This window comes from Miniopterus schreibersii, assembly GCF_964146895.1.
Source record: "Miniopterus schreibersii genome assembly, chromosome: 3".
Lineage (NCBI taxonomy): Eukaryota > Metazoa > Chordata > Mammalia > Chiroptera > Miniopteridae > Miniopterus > Miniopterus schreibersii.
The window spans coordinates 76,817,691-76,832,478 of NC_138103.1; the positions used below are offsets into that span (position 1 = coordinate 76,817,691).

Here is a 14,788-nt window from a genome sequence, read left to right on the forward strand (position 1 = left end):
CTGTTCAATTCCCAGTCAGGGCACATACCCGGTTTGCTGCTCAATCCCCAGTAGGGGGCATTCAGGAGGCAGCCGATCAATGACTCTCTCTCATCATTGATGACTCTATCTCTCCTTCTGCCTTCCCCTCTCTGAAATCAATAAGGTATTTTTTTTAAAAAGTAGAAAACATAAATTGAAATGAAAATAATCAAGTAGAACCAGCCTGAAGCTGATGTGGATGTTAGAATTGTCCGTCGCTGCCTTCAAGCCATTGTTATAACTGTTCCTGACGTTTAAAAGTTAAGCAATGACGTGGAAGATGTGAAAACATCGAGACTGAACATAGAGGCACAAAAACTGCAATATCTGAGATGAAAACGACACTGGATGGGGTGACAGAAGAACATGTTAGTGAATTTGAAGACACGTCAGTAGAAAGTATCCAAAATGAAACACAGAATCAGAGAGGAGGAGGCGCTCATCACTGACATTTTGTACTATTTGTGAACTGAGGAATATCACTCAAAGGTAAATTGTGACCTGTTAGATTGCAAACTCCAAAACAACCACTGAAATAAAACAAAGAGACACAGCTTATACACCAACAAAGAAAACAAAATGAAATTGTAAGAAAAAAGTCCAAAGAATGTAGAGAAAGTGGAAGAGAGAACAAAGAACACAGGGCTGACTAGTCAGCAGTGGATCCAGTGCTCACCGTGTCAGTGACACACTGAACATAACGGCACCTGCAGCTCTTGGTGAACGATGCACATGTTCTCTCTGGCTGATAAGTACACATGTGTAACCTCATGTAGCGTATACACATGTCCAAAGTTGTCCATTTGTACCTTAGAGGTATGAAGTTTATTGTGTCACTTACATCCCCATAAAGCAGTATTTCGCACACACTTCCTCATGGAGGAAGGGATGTGTCAGTGGAATTCACCGTGGTTGGTTATCTCAGCATCCTGCGTGTGGTGTGAGGACCACAGGTTTTAGGTCTCCTCAGATCACAGATGTCTCAAAGAAACTCATCCCTCAGCACAGATGCAGTCCATCCTTGGGCCACACTGCCTGAGACAAGCTTCCTCCCAAACTCAAAATGTGTCATTGCCAACGGGTCAACATCTGAGGGCTTTGCAAATGACACCAAGGTATCTCTGTGCCTGATTGAAGGCTTTGCACATGAAACCTGCCAGTGATCCCAGGTGGCCAGGTGCTGCACACCTGATCAGAATAGGCAGTAGCCACCGCAGGGCGGGCCACTGGAGCACAATGGGGACATGTGGCATTGTCCGCCCAGAGCAACTTACTCCCAGGATACATACTTTTGGCTACAGGACCACAGGTAGCGCGCATCTAGGCTGACCCAGCCTCCAGTCAGGGCTGAGTCTGGAGGCCGGGAGCCCAGTGTGAGGACAAGGTGGAAGTGCCTGTGTTCAGGGCTCAGCTTGGCCATCCTCAGCTTGGTGCCCAAACAGCACTTGAGATCCTGCAGAGAAGCTTGGGAAAGCCACTGTCCACCCACGTGGGAGGTTGAGACTAGGCCCAAGCAGTGTCCTAGAACACAGGTCCCAGTTGTGGGAGCGACCCCAGGCCTGGACCCAGTGGCTTCCGCTAAGTCTAGGTCTGGGTAAATATAGGTGGGCCCAACAGTCCTTCAAGGGAGATGGGGCAGGGAGGTGGAAGAGGGGAGGTTAGGCCTCATTTGTCCTGTTTTGGTTCCTTGTTTAAGGCTCAAGGCCCATCTTCAGTCTCAGTTTCTGCTTCCCCTTTGACTTGCATGTCCAGTGGTCACAGAGCCGCCCACCATGAGCTAGAGGCCTTCTGCTGGTGGAGAGGTTGCCTGGGCGCCTTCTACCCTGGTCTATTGGCTACACTGGCTCTACTCTGATTTCAGAAAAATAGGTCCAGAAACACTTGTCCATGAACCTACATGGTGTCTACCTTTCAGCCACTCTGTCTTACTCTGACCCAGCCTCACAGGCTGTTAGAAATTTGCACTTGGAGCAGAAAACACCTAGCTTTTGATTGACAGGTTCCAGAGCCCCTGAGCATGGGAGGTGGAGGGGGTCAGCCCTCACCCTGATAGACCAGCCCTAACTCTGCTCCCCTCCGCAGGGTCCGAGAGCTTGGAGTCTTCCCAGTGCATGTCAGGGGAGAGCAGCCCTGGCCAACCCGGGCTGTCACAGCCCCTCACCCTGGGACTGTTCTCCGATAAGGGCCCCCAGAGCACATCTTCCACCCTTCCCCTGAGGGAACTACAGCCACAGCTTGATGGAGATCAGTTCACGACGACCGTGAGTGCCCCCTCTTCTGAGACTCCCACATGAGAGGCCCAGGTGCTTAGGGGTAGTCAGTACCTGCCCAAGTGATGCTGGGCTGCCTGGGACCACACAGAGACCCCCCCCCCCCCGCTCTGAGGGGTCATTCTGCATATGAATCTGCTCCCCACCCACACCCCAGCACTGCACACTGTCCAGGTTGGCTCAAAACCAGAGGCCTGGCTCCATCACCGGGCACTTCCAAGTCACTTAGCAGTACTTAGTGAGGGTGATTTTAGGGCCTCCTCACTGTCTAGATTTTGCTGGCCACCTGGAGACCTAACCTGTACCATCTGGCATTCACTGGTCCCAGGCTCAGTGGCGCCCCCACTCAAGGCCCTCACAGTCCTGGTGAAGGAGGGCTGATGGTCAACAGAGGCGGTTTCCAAACAGCCTGGCGAGGAGCAAGCTGGAATCAGAGGATGCAGGGTCAAGGGTCAGGGGCTCTGCCTGGAGTCCAGCCCTCCTGGGACTCTCACAGGATCCCCAGTCCTGCCCTTCTGATGGCATCACATACCTGGCAAATCAGTGTTTCCCCAAATTGATGCAAACGTGTGTTTTTACCTTCATAGGGTGTCTGGGGCCCAGCCTGTAATGGAGGAGGCCCCATACATTGCCCTGGATGTGCACTCAGAGACATCATCCCTGATGGGGAGGGACTGAAGTGGCCCAGAAGAGCGGCCAGTCAGACAGGAAAGAAGATCTCTTTCAAAGAGACCTTCTCCTCAGGACATGGCTGTGCCTGTGGGCTCAGCAGCCTTTGCCCAGCCCAGATCATAAACGTGACTCTGCAAGCACATGTCCAGTTCTGGGGATGCGCCCTCAGACCACCTCCTGGCAGCATTAGAAGGGAAGGTCCGATTTTAAGGGCTTGCTGAGCCGAGAGCTGGGGAAACAGGTCTTTTGTTCCTATGCCCTAGATCACTCGTGATGACCAGTGATGCTGGTTCTGTAGTGACTTCCCTCCTCTTCTTTCAGAACAAAACCCCTCATGTCTTAGGCTTCTGGACAGCAGTTTGAGTGGCAAGCAAAACACTCCGTAAGTATTGGGCTTTCCCAGCTTCCCCAGTGTACCAGGGGTTCCCTCGCCCACTGTAATCCCTAAGGCGCCGGACACACCACCACCACCCAGGCTGCCTGACCGTGTCTCTGCCTGTTGCAGATGCTTCCAAATCGTGATTGCACAGCCAGACGTTGACAGCACTGCGCGAGGGGCGCATTGGCCAAGCAGGGCTGCTCCCCTGCTCCTTCATCTCCCTGACTAACCTCCTGGGGGTCTCTCTGCCTAAACCTCCTGATAACCGGCATATTCAAGAGTCCAGCATCGGCTATTTCTGAGAGCTCAGGCCTTTTTCCAACAGGAGGGCCAGGCCCCTCAGCCCGTGGTGCAGATAGTCACTCCCCAGAGGCCCAGCCAAGGCAGTGGACACCACCCACCCACTTCTGCCTCTGGGGTGCCCTATCAGGAGTTCAAGGAGACCTGGTACCCTCTCCTGAGAACGGCGCTCCCTGATATCTAGTCCCATCTGCCCATGCCCTGTGGCTGGAGCTCGGCCAGTGGTTGTCTTCAGACAAGGCTGTGTCATGGCCAGGGCTGTCACTCAGCCTGTCCAATACTCCGTGCAGGAATTCCCATGCACACACTGAATCCAAGTTGCAGCAGGCACATGGTGTTGCATGGGGCACCACTGCCCTGGGTGGGAGCCACAGTCCACTTGTCAGGGTGAGGCCTCAGTGGCAGGTTCATTGGGTGTGAGGCCAGTTCCTCTACTGAGATCTCAAGGCCTTGACATTCTTGATGAGTAGTGGGAGAGGTACAAAGGAGACATCTGGGCCTGAGTTCCATGCTCAGACCCCAGAGAAGAACCCCCAGCCCACCCACTCCCACCATCCCCACTGCCTTCTATAGCCTCCCTGCACTGCCTGCCTTCAGTGCGTGTGTAGGTCCCAGAGCTGATTACAAGTCTACAAGTACATGTGACTCCCTTGTGCCCGTAAAATAGACTGTTTTCCACCAGCCACATTGTGTAATCATCTAAGTGATTTCAGTTCACATGAGCGGCTGCTGGTGAGATACACACACACTCGCACACATGTTCCAGGATCAGAATGTCAAGTGCAGACCAGGCACATTTCAGGGCCAAACTCTTTTCACCCATGGAAGCCCTGTGGTGCCAGCTGAGGTCTGCCAGTGGCCACTCCTGTCCAGGTCCAGACCTGCCAGCTCACAGACTAGCATTGCACCTGCCACAAGAGAAGTCAGCCTCACAGGGGCTCTTGTTTATGGTGCCCTGTCCTTGTCCTTTCCTGGCCCCAAGTGCTACTTTAAAAAGGATGTGTGTCCACAAGCCAAGAGTGCCTTTTGGGGTGAGAACCCCTACAGAGCCTCACAGATAAGACTCTGTGCTATGACAGACCTGGGGGCTGAGGGGACAGTGGGAGGAGGCCAGGAGATATAATAGGGCCATTCTTTTGACAGCTGTGAGACCTGGATGAGATGTGGCTCCTCCAGGGAGAACCTCAGGGAGAGCTCAAAGGAACCTCACCCCAGTCCTGTGCATAAGGTCTGGGGATGAAACACTCAAGCTGGGGTCTCCTGACACACCCGGCCCCCAGCCATGGGATACTGGGTCACATGCGCCTTGGGGCCTGAAGTCATTTCCATCATTCCCCCCGCCCCCGGCCTGGGCATGGCCAGGCCTCCCCTTCGTCCTTCCTGTATGGCTCCTCTACCTCCATCCAGCACGGACACCCTGTGCTGCCCAGCCTCTTCCACCATGATGGGAGCACATGGGCCCCCATTCCTGTGCAGAGGCCCAGACATGTGGGGGCCTCAGAGCAGGGTGAACCCTCTGGGACTGTGTTTCCCCACCTTCCAGGCAACTCAGGCCATGGGTGACAGTGAGCCTGGGCTGAGGCTACACCCTGCTTCCCAGGTAGGCACCAGGGTGGGGCAGGGGCACAGCAGTTGGGCCTGAAGCTCTGAGGAGCCAGTGCTGGAGGTCCTGTCCAAGTGTGGACATTGCCCAAGAGGACCACCCTCACCAGAGGAGTTGAATCAGAAGCAGAGAGCGCCCAGGAGACACCAGGACTATAATGAGCTTCCTGCCACAGGCATCTACCCCCCCCACCACCACCACCACATGGACCACCCAGACCAGGAGCAGTCGTGGCAGGAGCCACACCTCTGTGATTTGCCAGCTGTGCACTGTTTTGTTAATTTTTCAGTGCTGACTTGTTCCAAACTTTAGGAACAGAAATAAATGGGATGCGTTTCTACCACGTGGTTGCACGTCTCTACAAGGTCTGTTGTGTCCAAGGACATCTGTATATGTCACCTACATCACCAGGGAGCCCACCTCTTGAGACTTGAAGGGACATGGCAAAGACAGCAGGGCCTCACTCTGGGGTACACATCCACCTCAAACACCTTCTGGTAGTGTCAGGTTAAGTCCCACTGCCTCACACACCCCTCCCCTGCCTGACTCTAGTGGGTTCTACCCTGGGAGCTGAGGCCTTCCCATCTGTCCCCCAACTGGGGGAGGCGCAGTGAGGCTCAGAGGGGACAGCTATCTTACAGGACCCTGAGAGAGGGTCCACACCCCACACACACGCACTCACACGCACCTCAGCGTGTCCCTTCCTTTCCTCCTCCTGCCTTTCTCTGCCTCTCCCCCTCCTTCTCTTGCTCTTTCCCTCTCTCTCCTCATCTTTCTGTGTGTGTGTGTGTGTTTCTGTATCTGTCCCAGCTGTGACCCTCCCAGACCAGAGCTTGTCCAGGGCTGTGTGCTCCAGCCCTGTCCCAAATGATGGTGGTGTGTGTGTGTGTTTGTGTTCGGGTGTGTGTTGGGGGGAAGGGGTTCGTCATTTAATAATCACTTAACAGCCATTAACAGCCCAGGCTCTGTAGAGAGGAAATATTTCTCCACCCATTTTAGTAACAAAAGACAGATTAACAGGAGAAAAGCAAGCAGATTTATCTAACATATATTTTAGGTGACGTGGAGCCCTCACAAGAAATGAAGCCCCAAAGTGGAAAAGCCCAAGCGTTTCCCTACTAAGCTGAGTAGAGAGGCAGTGGTGGCAAAGCAAAGGAAGACGAATTACTTAGTGAGGCCTGTTTGCTCAGGATTCCCTGGCCTGGCCTGACCCCCACCCGGCTTTCACACAGAGCTATAGCTCCTGCTTTCGGGAAGGAAGGGGAAGTCAGCACACCTACTGTTCAAGCACCTTTAGCTCAAAATAATCCTTATGTCAAAGTGGCATATTTGGCCCATTGTATCTGCTCCCTTCGGAGTGATGGTTGAACACATGTCAAGCATCACAGCTCCCAGGGCCTCCTGGTTCCTGGAGTCAAAGATGAGGACAGGCAGGCAGGCAGCTGAGGGTGTGTGCTGAGCCACACCTCTCCCAGCTGCTGTCAGGCAGCCCCACAAGGGACCGCCTGCATGTCCTCCCAGCTCGCTCATGCCATGGCTCCCGTGGAAGTGGGGAGGCCACAGGCTGCCCGGGTCCTGGGAGAGAATAAAGGGAGAGACGAATGAAGCAAAATGTCGGCGCCTCTTGGGGCTGGCATTATTTGTCCCGTCTTAAAATCAGGAAACAGTTGTCAGAGGTGCCTAGCCCCATTCTTGGTACCATGTCCCCATTCCCAGGCATAAGTCAAGGGCGGGCTCCAGCCCCCAGAGACTCCCGGGAAAGGCTTGTTAGCCCGAGGCTGACCTCGTCCTCTGCTCCTGCAACTGCGAGAAGGGCTGAGACCTGGGGCAGATGTGCTCCACCTGAGGAGGCTGCCCCAGGACCTGCTGACTGCGGCTTCCAAGCTCAGGCCCCCTGCAGTGGGCACAGCGGCAACTTTCAGGGCCCAGGCCCCCCTGAGCTAAGCACTCAGCTCTGCTTTCACCAGCCGAGCTCCACGAGGACATGCCGGCCACTGCCAGACGCCTCACCCAAGCCAAACAGGCGCCCAGGACCAAAATAACCATCAGATGACCACATGGCTGGTGGGCCACCTCCCTCCCAAAGGCAAGCTGCTCACAGCAGCTGCTGCTAAAAATAGCGGAGGGCATACACGTGTCTCTGGGAGAATCACAAGAGGAGAGCACTGTCCTGCCTCTGTCACCGCAGGTGGGCATGATGAAGTCACTACGCTACGCTTCTGCTGAGGCCCTGGTGTCCCACCCCCAGGTGGCCCTGGAGAGCCTGGACAGTGTGGCCCACAACCTTTACCCACTCCTCTTCAAAGCCAGCTACTTGCTGGAGCGGGCGGAGGTGATCCGAGTCCTGCTGGCGCGCTGGCCCCTGGAGGAGTTCCGGCTGGGTGCGCTGCTGGGGCCGAGCGAAGACCACGCGGGTGACCTGCGAGACCGGGCCTGCAGGGCCTGCCTGGAGGCCTGCGTGAGGGGCCTGGCGGACCACGTGCTCCGGGGCAGGGGCCAGCCGCGGCTGCAGCTGGCTGACCTCACGGGAGTCCGCGACGTGCAGGTGCAGCAGTGCCCCTGTGGGCGGGCGCTGGGCCGGTGGGGCCGCACTGAGCTGCTGGCCAGGACCTGCTGCGAGCTACAGGCGGGACCCCGTGCTGCTCAGCGATCTGTCAAGGTCCTGGCTGATATCTTTGTCACTGATGGAAACTTCCAGTTGGTGGTGCAGGCCCTGGGGCCAGCAGGCCCCGCCCCACTGCGCCTGCGCTGCCTGTCCTTCCGGGCGGACAGCCTGGACCCCAGCCAGCTCCTGCAGGTGCTGTGTCTGGCCGGGCCTGGCAAGCTGCACAGGCTGCAGGTGGTGCACAACGTGCGGCTGCACGCGGGCCATGTGCAGCAGCTGCTGGCCCAGCTGCATTTCTCTCAGCTGGCCTCCCTCACCCTGCCTGCCAAGGCCTTTGACACGCCCCCTGCCTGCACCCCAACCGCCGAGGGTGAGGACCCCCTCCTCACCTCCATTGCCTGGGAGCTCAGCCAGATGACCCAGCTCACGGAGCTGAGTGTGGCTTTCTCCACACTGACTGGGAAGATCCAGAAACTGCTCGGGTGAGTCTGGGGTGACCAGAGGGTAGGTGCAGTCTCTGCTCACAACCCCTTACCTGGGTCAGGGTGACACAGGCCCTATTAGAGGCTAAGCTAAAGATGCACCAAGGACCCAATCATTGGACCTTGTGATGTAGAGGCCCAAAGCAGCAGGTGGGGACAGACTAGGGAAAAGGTGGGGGCATAGCACTGGGAACTCACAGGGGACTGTTTTCAGTTAGTAAACAAAAGAGAAAATTACTAATTAGCAAACCAATAACAGAAGTAACTATATAATTGTATTAATTACTTGCTATTATAACAAATTACTCCAACACTGGGCTGAACACACAAGTTTACCTCTGGCTGTTAGTGGACTTCAGTCTGCTTGGCAGGGCGGGAAAGTGGGCAGTCTGCTTCCAGGTTCACTCACCTGGCTGTGGGCAGGTGGCCTAGGCTCCTTGCCACACAAGCTGTTCACAGCCTCTGGGTGCTCATCAGAGAGCCAGAGCACCCAGGGGTGAGGCGATCTTTATAACTTCCTATTCGGTGTGTGTCCTCACTGTTTCATATTGTGTTGGTTAGGAGGCAGTCACCACACAAGGGTGGGAGCACCAGGAGGGCTGGCGGGCCTCCTTGGTGGCCACCTGCCATGAATATACTTGTAAAAGCTTATAGAAAATTGAACTTCTCATTTCTTGAGCCAGGGAGTGTAAAGGTGTCTCTCCTAATTTAGGGAGCCTTTGCTTACAGGTGTTTCTCTTTTATACAAGTTAACCTAGAAGCTGCCTGCCCAGGTGGCCAAAGGCTGCACTCCCTCTCCTCCCCTACAGGCACCCTGGCTCCCCCAGGTCCTCCATCACTGCTCCTCTACCCCAAGTCTGCCAGGTAGAGGAATGAAGGCTCTCTTCCTCCTGTTTCTCACAGGACATCAATCTCCTACACAGAAAAGGGTGGCCACCAAGCCCATGAACAGTAAAACTAGGCCTGGTGGCTGGCTCTCTGGGACCTTCAGGACAGTCCTGCAGTTGGCTGGCCTGCGTCCTCAATGTAGACATGCCTTTGTACTGGGGGTATGTGTTCCAAACACCCAGGGTGTTTTCTGGGAGCTGGTAGGCAGACTCCTCAGCCGGGTGCACACCAAGACTCCAGACCCCAGAAGGAAGCAGGGACTCAGTATGAACCACGTTGTTTGTACAAACAGTCTAGAGCCAGAGACCACCCGTCACTTGGGTGATAGGACCCTTCTCAAATCCAAGCCCTAGATGCAGGCCTCCCACGGTCAACAGGCCTGCTCTTTTGAGCCTTTTTTGTACAGGAGACACTGCCAATAAGATAGGAGAAGACTGGGGCTAGGACCGTCTGTGAGCAGGGCAGGTGGTGAGTGGCCCTCGGACCTGGACTTGATGTGAAGGAGAATTTACAGGATTTCCTTGTGGATGGATGTGGCATGAAAGAAATCAAAAGAGAAACATCCATGGAGCAGAGCAATGACGCAGAGAGTGCGCTGTGGGGTAGACAGCAAGTGCTCAGCTGTGCAGGTCCGTTGGGTAGGCACCAGGTGCTCAGTGCACACATAGTACAGATGCAGGAGGTGGTAGGGGAGGCAACTCCAGCAAGAGGATGGGTGGGGACAGAGAACAGGACCCCATACATCCTCCTGTACTCAGCGCCCTTCTTGGTGACACCGAGCTCAGGTCCAGACTCCTGGTGGACCAAGAACATGTATCTCTCACAGGACCCTGGTGCACATGCCGCTCCTGACTTTGAGGACCTTGGGCCAGAGCAGGCTCACACCCCAGCTGTGTGTTGATTGATATGGGGCCACCTACATCAGAAAGGGAGGGCTTTTTAGGTCCCAGGCAATGCTAAGCCTAGACTAGAGGGCTCCAAGGCCCTTCCCAGCCCTAAAACTGTGGCTTTCACTCTTGAATGAAACCTGGGTATTTCATTTCCTGCCAGTTCACATGCATCTCTCTGCCCAAGGCCAGACCCGTCTGGTAAAGTGACCTCTTCACAACATGCAGCCACACGCACCACTCTCTCGAGCGTGCAGTTCTGCCTTTTCAGCCCCAAAGCAGCCGCAGTACATAGTGAATGAGTGAGGCAGCATCCCAATAAAACTTTATTCACGGCCACTGAAACTTGAATTTCATATAATTTTCCCATGTCACAAACTATTTTTCTTTTGATTTGTTCAACTATTTTAAAATGTCAGGACCATTTTAGGTCTCAGGCTGGACGAAATCAGGCAGCTGATGGATTTGGTCCAGTTGTGGACTGTTGACCCCTGAGACAGAATTTGCCTAACTGCCCCCAGAGCTCCTCACTAGGACCACCTCTCACCTCTGCTGTTTTCCACCCTGCCCTGCAGTCCCCTAAGAACCCCGCTGAGAGCACTGGACCTGGCCAACTGTTCCCTGAACCACGCAGACATGGCTTTCTTGGCAGACTGTACCCATGCCACCCACCTGGAGGTGCTGGACCTCAGTGGGCACAGCTTGGTCAGCCTTTTCCCTTCAACCTTCTTCAGGCTGCTGGGCCGGGCCGCCCAAACACTGAGGGTCCTCACCCTGGAGGAGTGCAGCATCGAGGACCGTCACCTGAGCACACTGATCCTGGCCCTGAGCCCCTGCCACCAGCTCCAGGAGCTCCGCTTCCTGGGGAACCCACTGTCGGCCTCTGCCCTGAGGCGCCTCTTCCTGGCTCTCTCTGAGCTCCCCAAGCTGCGGTGGGTGGAGTTCCCGGTGCCTAAGGACTGCTACCCTGAGGGTGCCGCCTACCCCCAGGACGAGCTGGCCATGTCCAAATTTGACCAGCAGAAATACGACATGATTGCCGAGGACCTGCGTGGGGTGCTGCTGCGGGCCGGCCGGGATGACATCCAAGTTTCCACACCAGTCTTCGGAAGTTTTGACCCAGATATTCAAGAAACAAGCAATGAACTTGGAACTTTCTTACTGCAAGCTTTCAAAACTGCCCTAGAAAACTTTTCCAGGGCACTGAAACAAATGGAGTAGGTAGGCCCTGCAACAGGCCACGGCGGGTCTTGCATTTCAGCCAATCGATGGGTGACCCTGGGGTCAGCAGCTTGGCCGAGTGTTTGTGCCCTCACCACCATCATCCAAAGCGTTTCTTAGTCAAAGTTGTACATGGTATGTGTTAGGCACTATAGGAGAGGAAGCCCTGCCTCCCAGTAGATGTGACACGAGGCCACTTTAGCGTCAAAGCACAGCGGGCATGCTGGAGCAAGAAACGCCCTGGGGTCAGCAGGAGCCCCCACCACAGGGGGGAGCACAAAGAAGCACCAGGGGACCCAGAGTGGCTGTCCTGGTCATGGTGCGTCCCTGGCTGCCTGTGAGGTGCAGGCTGGTTGTGGTTGGGGGAGCAGGACATCAGGCTGGCATGAGATGGAAGGAAATGAGAGAATATGTCACAGAACAGACGGCAGAAAGAAGTGAAAGCGAAGAGCATGGGAGCCCCGTGCTGTCCCACCCCCCCTCAGTTGTCTGCAGTGCTTATGCTTACAGGGTGATGTCTGCTGGAATATTTACAACGCCCAGTCTAGCATGGATTGTGGGCTTTGGTTATTAATGGCTTCTGCCTGCTTTTGAGGGGGTGAGCAATGCTCAGGCTCTGCTGCTGCTGGCTGAGCCTGAGAGCACCAGGTTAAGGAACCGAAGGGCCTGCCATGAGGGCGTCTGTCACTGCAGGAAGACCATAGTGCCTGCGGGGACCCCGCCCCTGCCGCTCTTAGACGCTGAGATCTGATCCAAGGGAGCGGTCCTGCCTGGTTACCGCAGTCTTGGCGCTTGAGAGCCAGGTCATGGTGAGCCAGGTCACGGCTGTCCTGGTCATGGTGCGTCCCAGGCTGCGTGTGAGGTGCCGGCTGGTAGTGGTACCGAAGAGGAGTTCGGGGGAGCAGGACGTCAGGTGGGCTTGGTTTCCACCAAGCTCTGATTTGTGCCAAGGTGATGACTAGGATGATAAAGTACAAATAAAACAGAAATGTGTCTCATTCAGATGTGATTTTCATTTCAATGCAATTCAGAATTTTTAAAGGAACCTCTGAAAATAAAGCATTCTTCTCAAGACAGAAGCTAGTATCTGATCTGGCCAAATCCTCCTCACGCACAACCATCCCAACGCTCCACGAGGGTTTGCATTACTGCGTGAGCATTTGCTGCCCTCTGGTCCAACGCTGTGCTGCCCCCTCCCCAGGTATGTCCCGTCCCCATCCGGGCACTTCTGCGCCTCCCCCCAAGTATCTCCCATACCTTTCTCCCACAGTGGACTGGGGCTCCTGGGGTTGGGCCTCCAGAGGGAGAGCCACCTCAGGGGTCTGCCTGCTCAGGGAGGCAGTAACCCCCCTGCCGCTGCGTGGGCAGAAGCGGGTGGGAAGTGGTGATTTCCCATCACATCTGCTCTCTGCTTACCTGCTGCCCTCTCAGATCTATCATGCTGGTAGTCTCTGGAATCCTATTTCAAGCACATGGAGTTTGCTAGTGGAAGAAGCTCTTGGAAAGAAAGGAGGCATGGCAAATTTTTAAGTGATTTGATTCTGTGAAGAGCAGAGCAGCTTCCACTATTTGTGTCTGTGGAATTCTCTTGATAACAGACTTGGCCTCTGCGTGCCAGCCAGGTGGGGCCCCAGCACGTGTGTTGCCGAGCCAGGCAGCTGTGGTACAGGAGGGCTCGGGTGCTGCGATGCCCTGGGACCTGTGACTTGAAACAGAGGCAGGCACACAAGTGTCTGCTAATGGCAAATGTCTCCTGTGCCCTGGGTCCCCCAGGGAACAACCCATTCTTATGAAGCCCAAGAGGCTGAGAGGCTGAGTGGAGCCACTGTAAAGCCTGAGGAGCGGCCTGATGGGGACCTGTGCCTCCGCCCAGTCCCAGTGCACCCTGACTGTGCCACTTTCAGTCATGAAGGATTTTCAATGCACCTGTCCAGCCTGCACCTTGTGGCTCTGACAACGCCTGATGTGGCAGCAGCTGTGACAGGTTTCTGCCAGGGTCCAGGAGCAGAGGTCATGGCCCCCACACAAAGGCAAACTGGGCATTAGTAAATGTACTCAGAAATGTCTAATCACTGTGCTGTACACCTGAAACTAATACAATATTGCATGTCAACTGTAATTGAAAAATAAATTTAAAAAGAAAATGTACTCGGTACCAGGGACCAGACAGGTGAGTCTAATGGAGACATGATGTGATCACCGTGATGGACTCTATGGGGACTACTGTGATGGACACTGAGGGACCACCTTCCTGGACTTGTGGGAACCACCATCCGGGACATGGGGACACCACTCTTGTCGCCGCGACGTCCTTTGTACTGGATGAAGCATTGTTTTTTCTCCTGGAGTTCAGCACTGCTTCCTCTTCACCATCCTGGCAAAGGGAGGGCACAGATTCAGGGGCTTCCACTTGGTCCAGCCTACCTTAACGACTCTTGGTCCAGACAGTTCTTTCCAGTTATATACTCAGCTCTTGGGCTATACTTTTTCTCTATTTTAGACCATTTCAGTTTAATAGTGTTCCACCATAATCTCACTTTATCCAGACACCTTTTGGTACATCTGTGAAGCCATCAAATGCCACCACATTGTGTATACATTTCAAACCTAATAATATCAATTTTAAAAAGATAGATGCCATCAAATTACACTGATAGAAGGCAGCTGTGACATGCAAGTACAATGTGTCCGAATTTTAATTTCCTGTGGAGAACTGGTCTTCCTAATCTTACGGTCTAACTTGAATTATCTGAACATATTTATCTAGCTGTTGAAGGAGGCGAAGCTGAGAGCATGTTGGACATTAGAAAGTACAGTGAGGATTAACAATTCTCCTGGAAAATCATCCACCTCCTAAATGGCTGGGTGTTATTTTCCTCATTTTAAAGACAAAACCAAGAGAAACACATTAAATAGTTTATTCAAGGACACATGACAAATCAGTGGAGTAACAGAAAGTAGAATATGCACCAGCTTTAACTGAAGAAATCACTTGCTCAGGTCAGTGGTGGCAATTTACCAGAAAGACATTCTGAGCCTTTACAGAAGCCTCAGACCACAGTGAGCAGAGCCTACAAGCTTTGGGCACAGCCAGGGGCAGAGCCATTTTAGAGAACTTACGGAGGCAGCTTCCTCATCTCTAAAATGGTTCTGAAGATATAAACAACATGTAAGCATAAATTACATAAGATTGTGTGTATAGTATGCATCCAAAAAAGAGTAGCTCTGATGATTATACCCTACGATTCAACTGAAGTTTCCTATAAGCTTAATGTTTTTAATGGTACGTCTTACTGCCACACAGACAGACAAGCAGGCAGATAGGGTGGAGACAGGATTTGAAACCAGATGGACCTCCACCCAGTCACTGCAAGGCCCCTTACATAATTGCACATAAGTTACCAGCAGCTCTGGAGCCAAACTGCCTGAATTCATACTGGCTCCAACATTACCACCAGGG

General features: G+C 54.0%; 2 protein-coding genes across 8 annotated transcripts in view; both read left to right on the forward strand.

Annotated features, from left to right (window-relative positions):
- PLEKHG4B (pleckstrin homology and RhoGEF domain containing G4B) overlaps positions 1-5,592 on the forward strand; it is a 75,892-nt gene extending 70,300 nt beyond the window's left edge. For 4 of the 7 annotated variants that reach the window (XM_081131958.1, XM_081131960.1, XM_081131961.1 and 1 more), the window contains 3 exons: positions 2,104-2,282; positions 3,285-3,345; positions 3,469-5,592. In XM_081131958.1, coding sequence (XP_080988084.1) covers positions 2,104-2,282; positions 3,285-3,326 — 221 coding nt within the window. In that variant the 3' untranslated portion in view covers positions 3,327-3,345; positions 3,469-5,592. The remainder of the gene's footprint in view (positions 1-2,103; positions 2,283-3,284; positions 3,346-3,468) is intronic. The other 3 variants (XM_081131959.1, XM_081131962.1, XM_081131963.1) reach the window with 3 other exon arrangements.
- A 1,231-nt stretch (positions 5,593-6,823) lies between these two features.
- Positions 6,824-12,403, forward strand: LRRC14B (leucine rich repeat containing 14B). Its single transcript, XM_081131967.1, has 2 exons — positions 6,824-8,332; positions 10,683-12,403. Exons 1-2 carry the CDS (start codon positions 7,440-7,442, stop codon positions 11,326-11,328), a joined length of 1,539 nt encoding a protein of 512 aa, XP_080988093.1. The 5' UTR covers positions 6,824-7,439; the 3' UTR covers positions 11,329-12,403.
- The last annotated feature ends 2,385 nt before the right edge of the window (positions 12,404-14,788 follow it).

Coding starts and splice junctions, on each gene's coding strand:
- LRRC14B (XM_081131967.1), top strand. CDS start 7,440: ATGATGAAGTCACTACGCTACGCTTCTGCTGAGGCCCTGGTGTCCCAC. Junction 8,333..10,682: donor AAGATCCAGAAACTGCTCGG/GTGAGTCTGGGG, acceptor CCTGCCCTGCAG/TCCCCTAAGAACCCCGCTGA.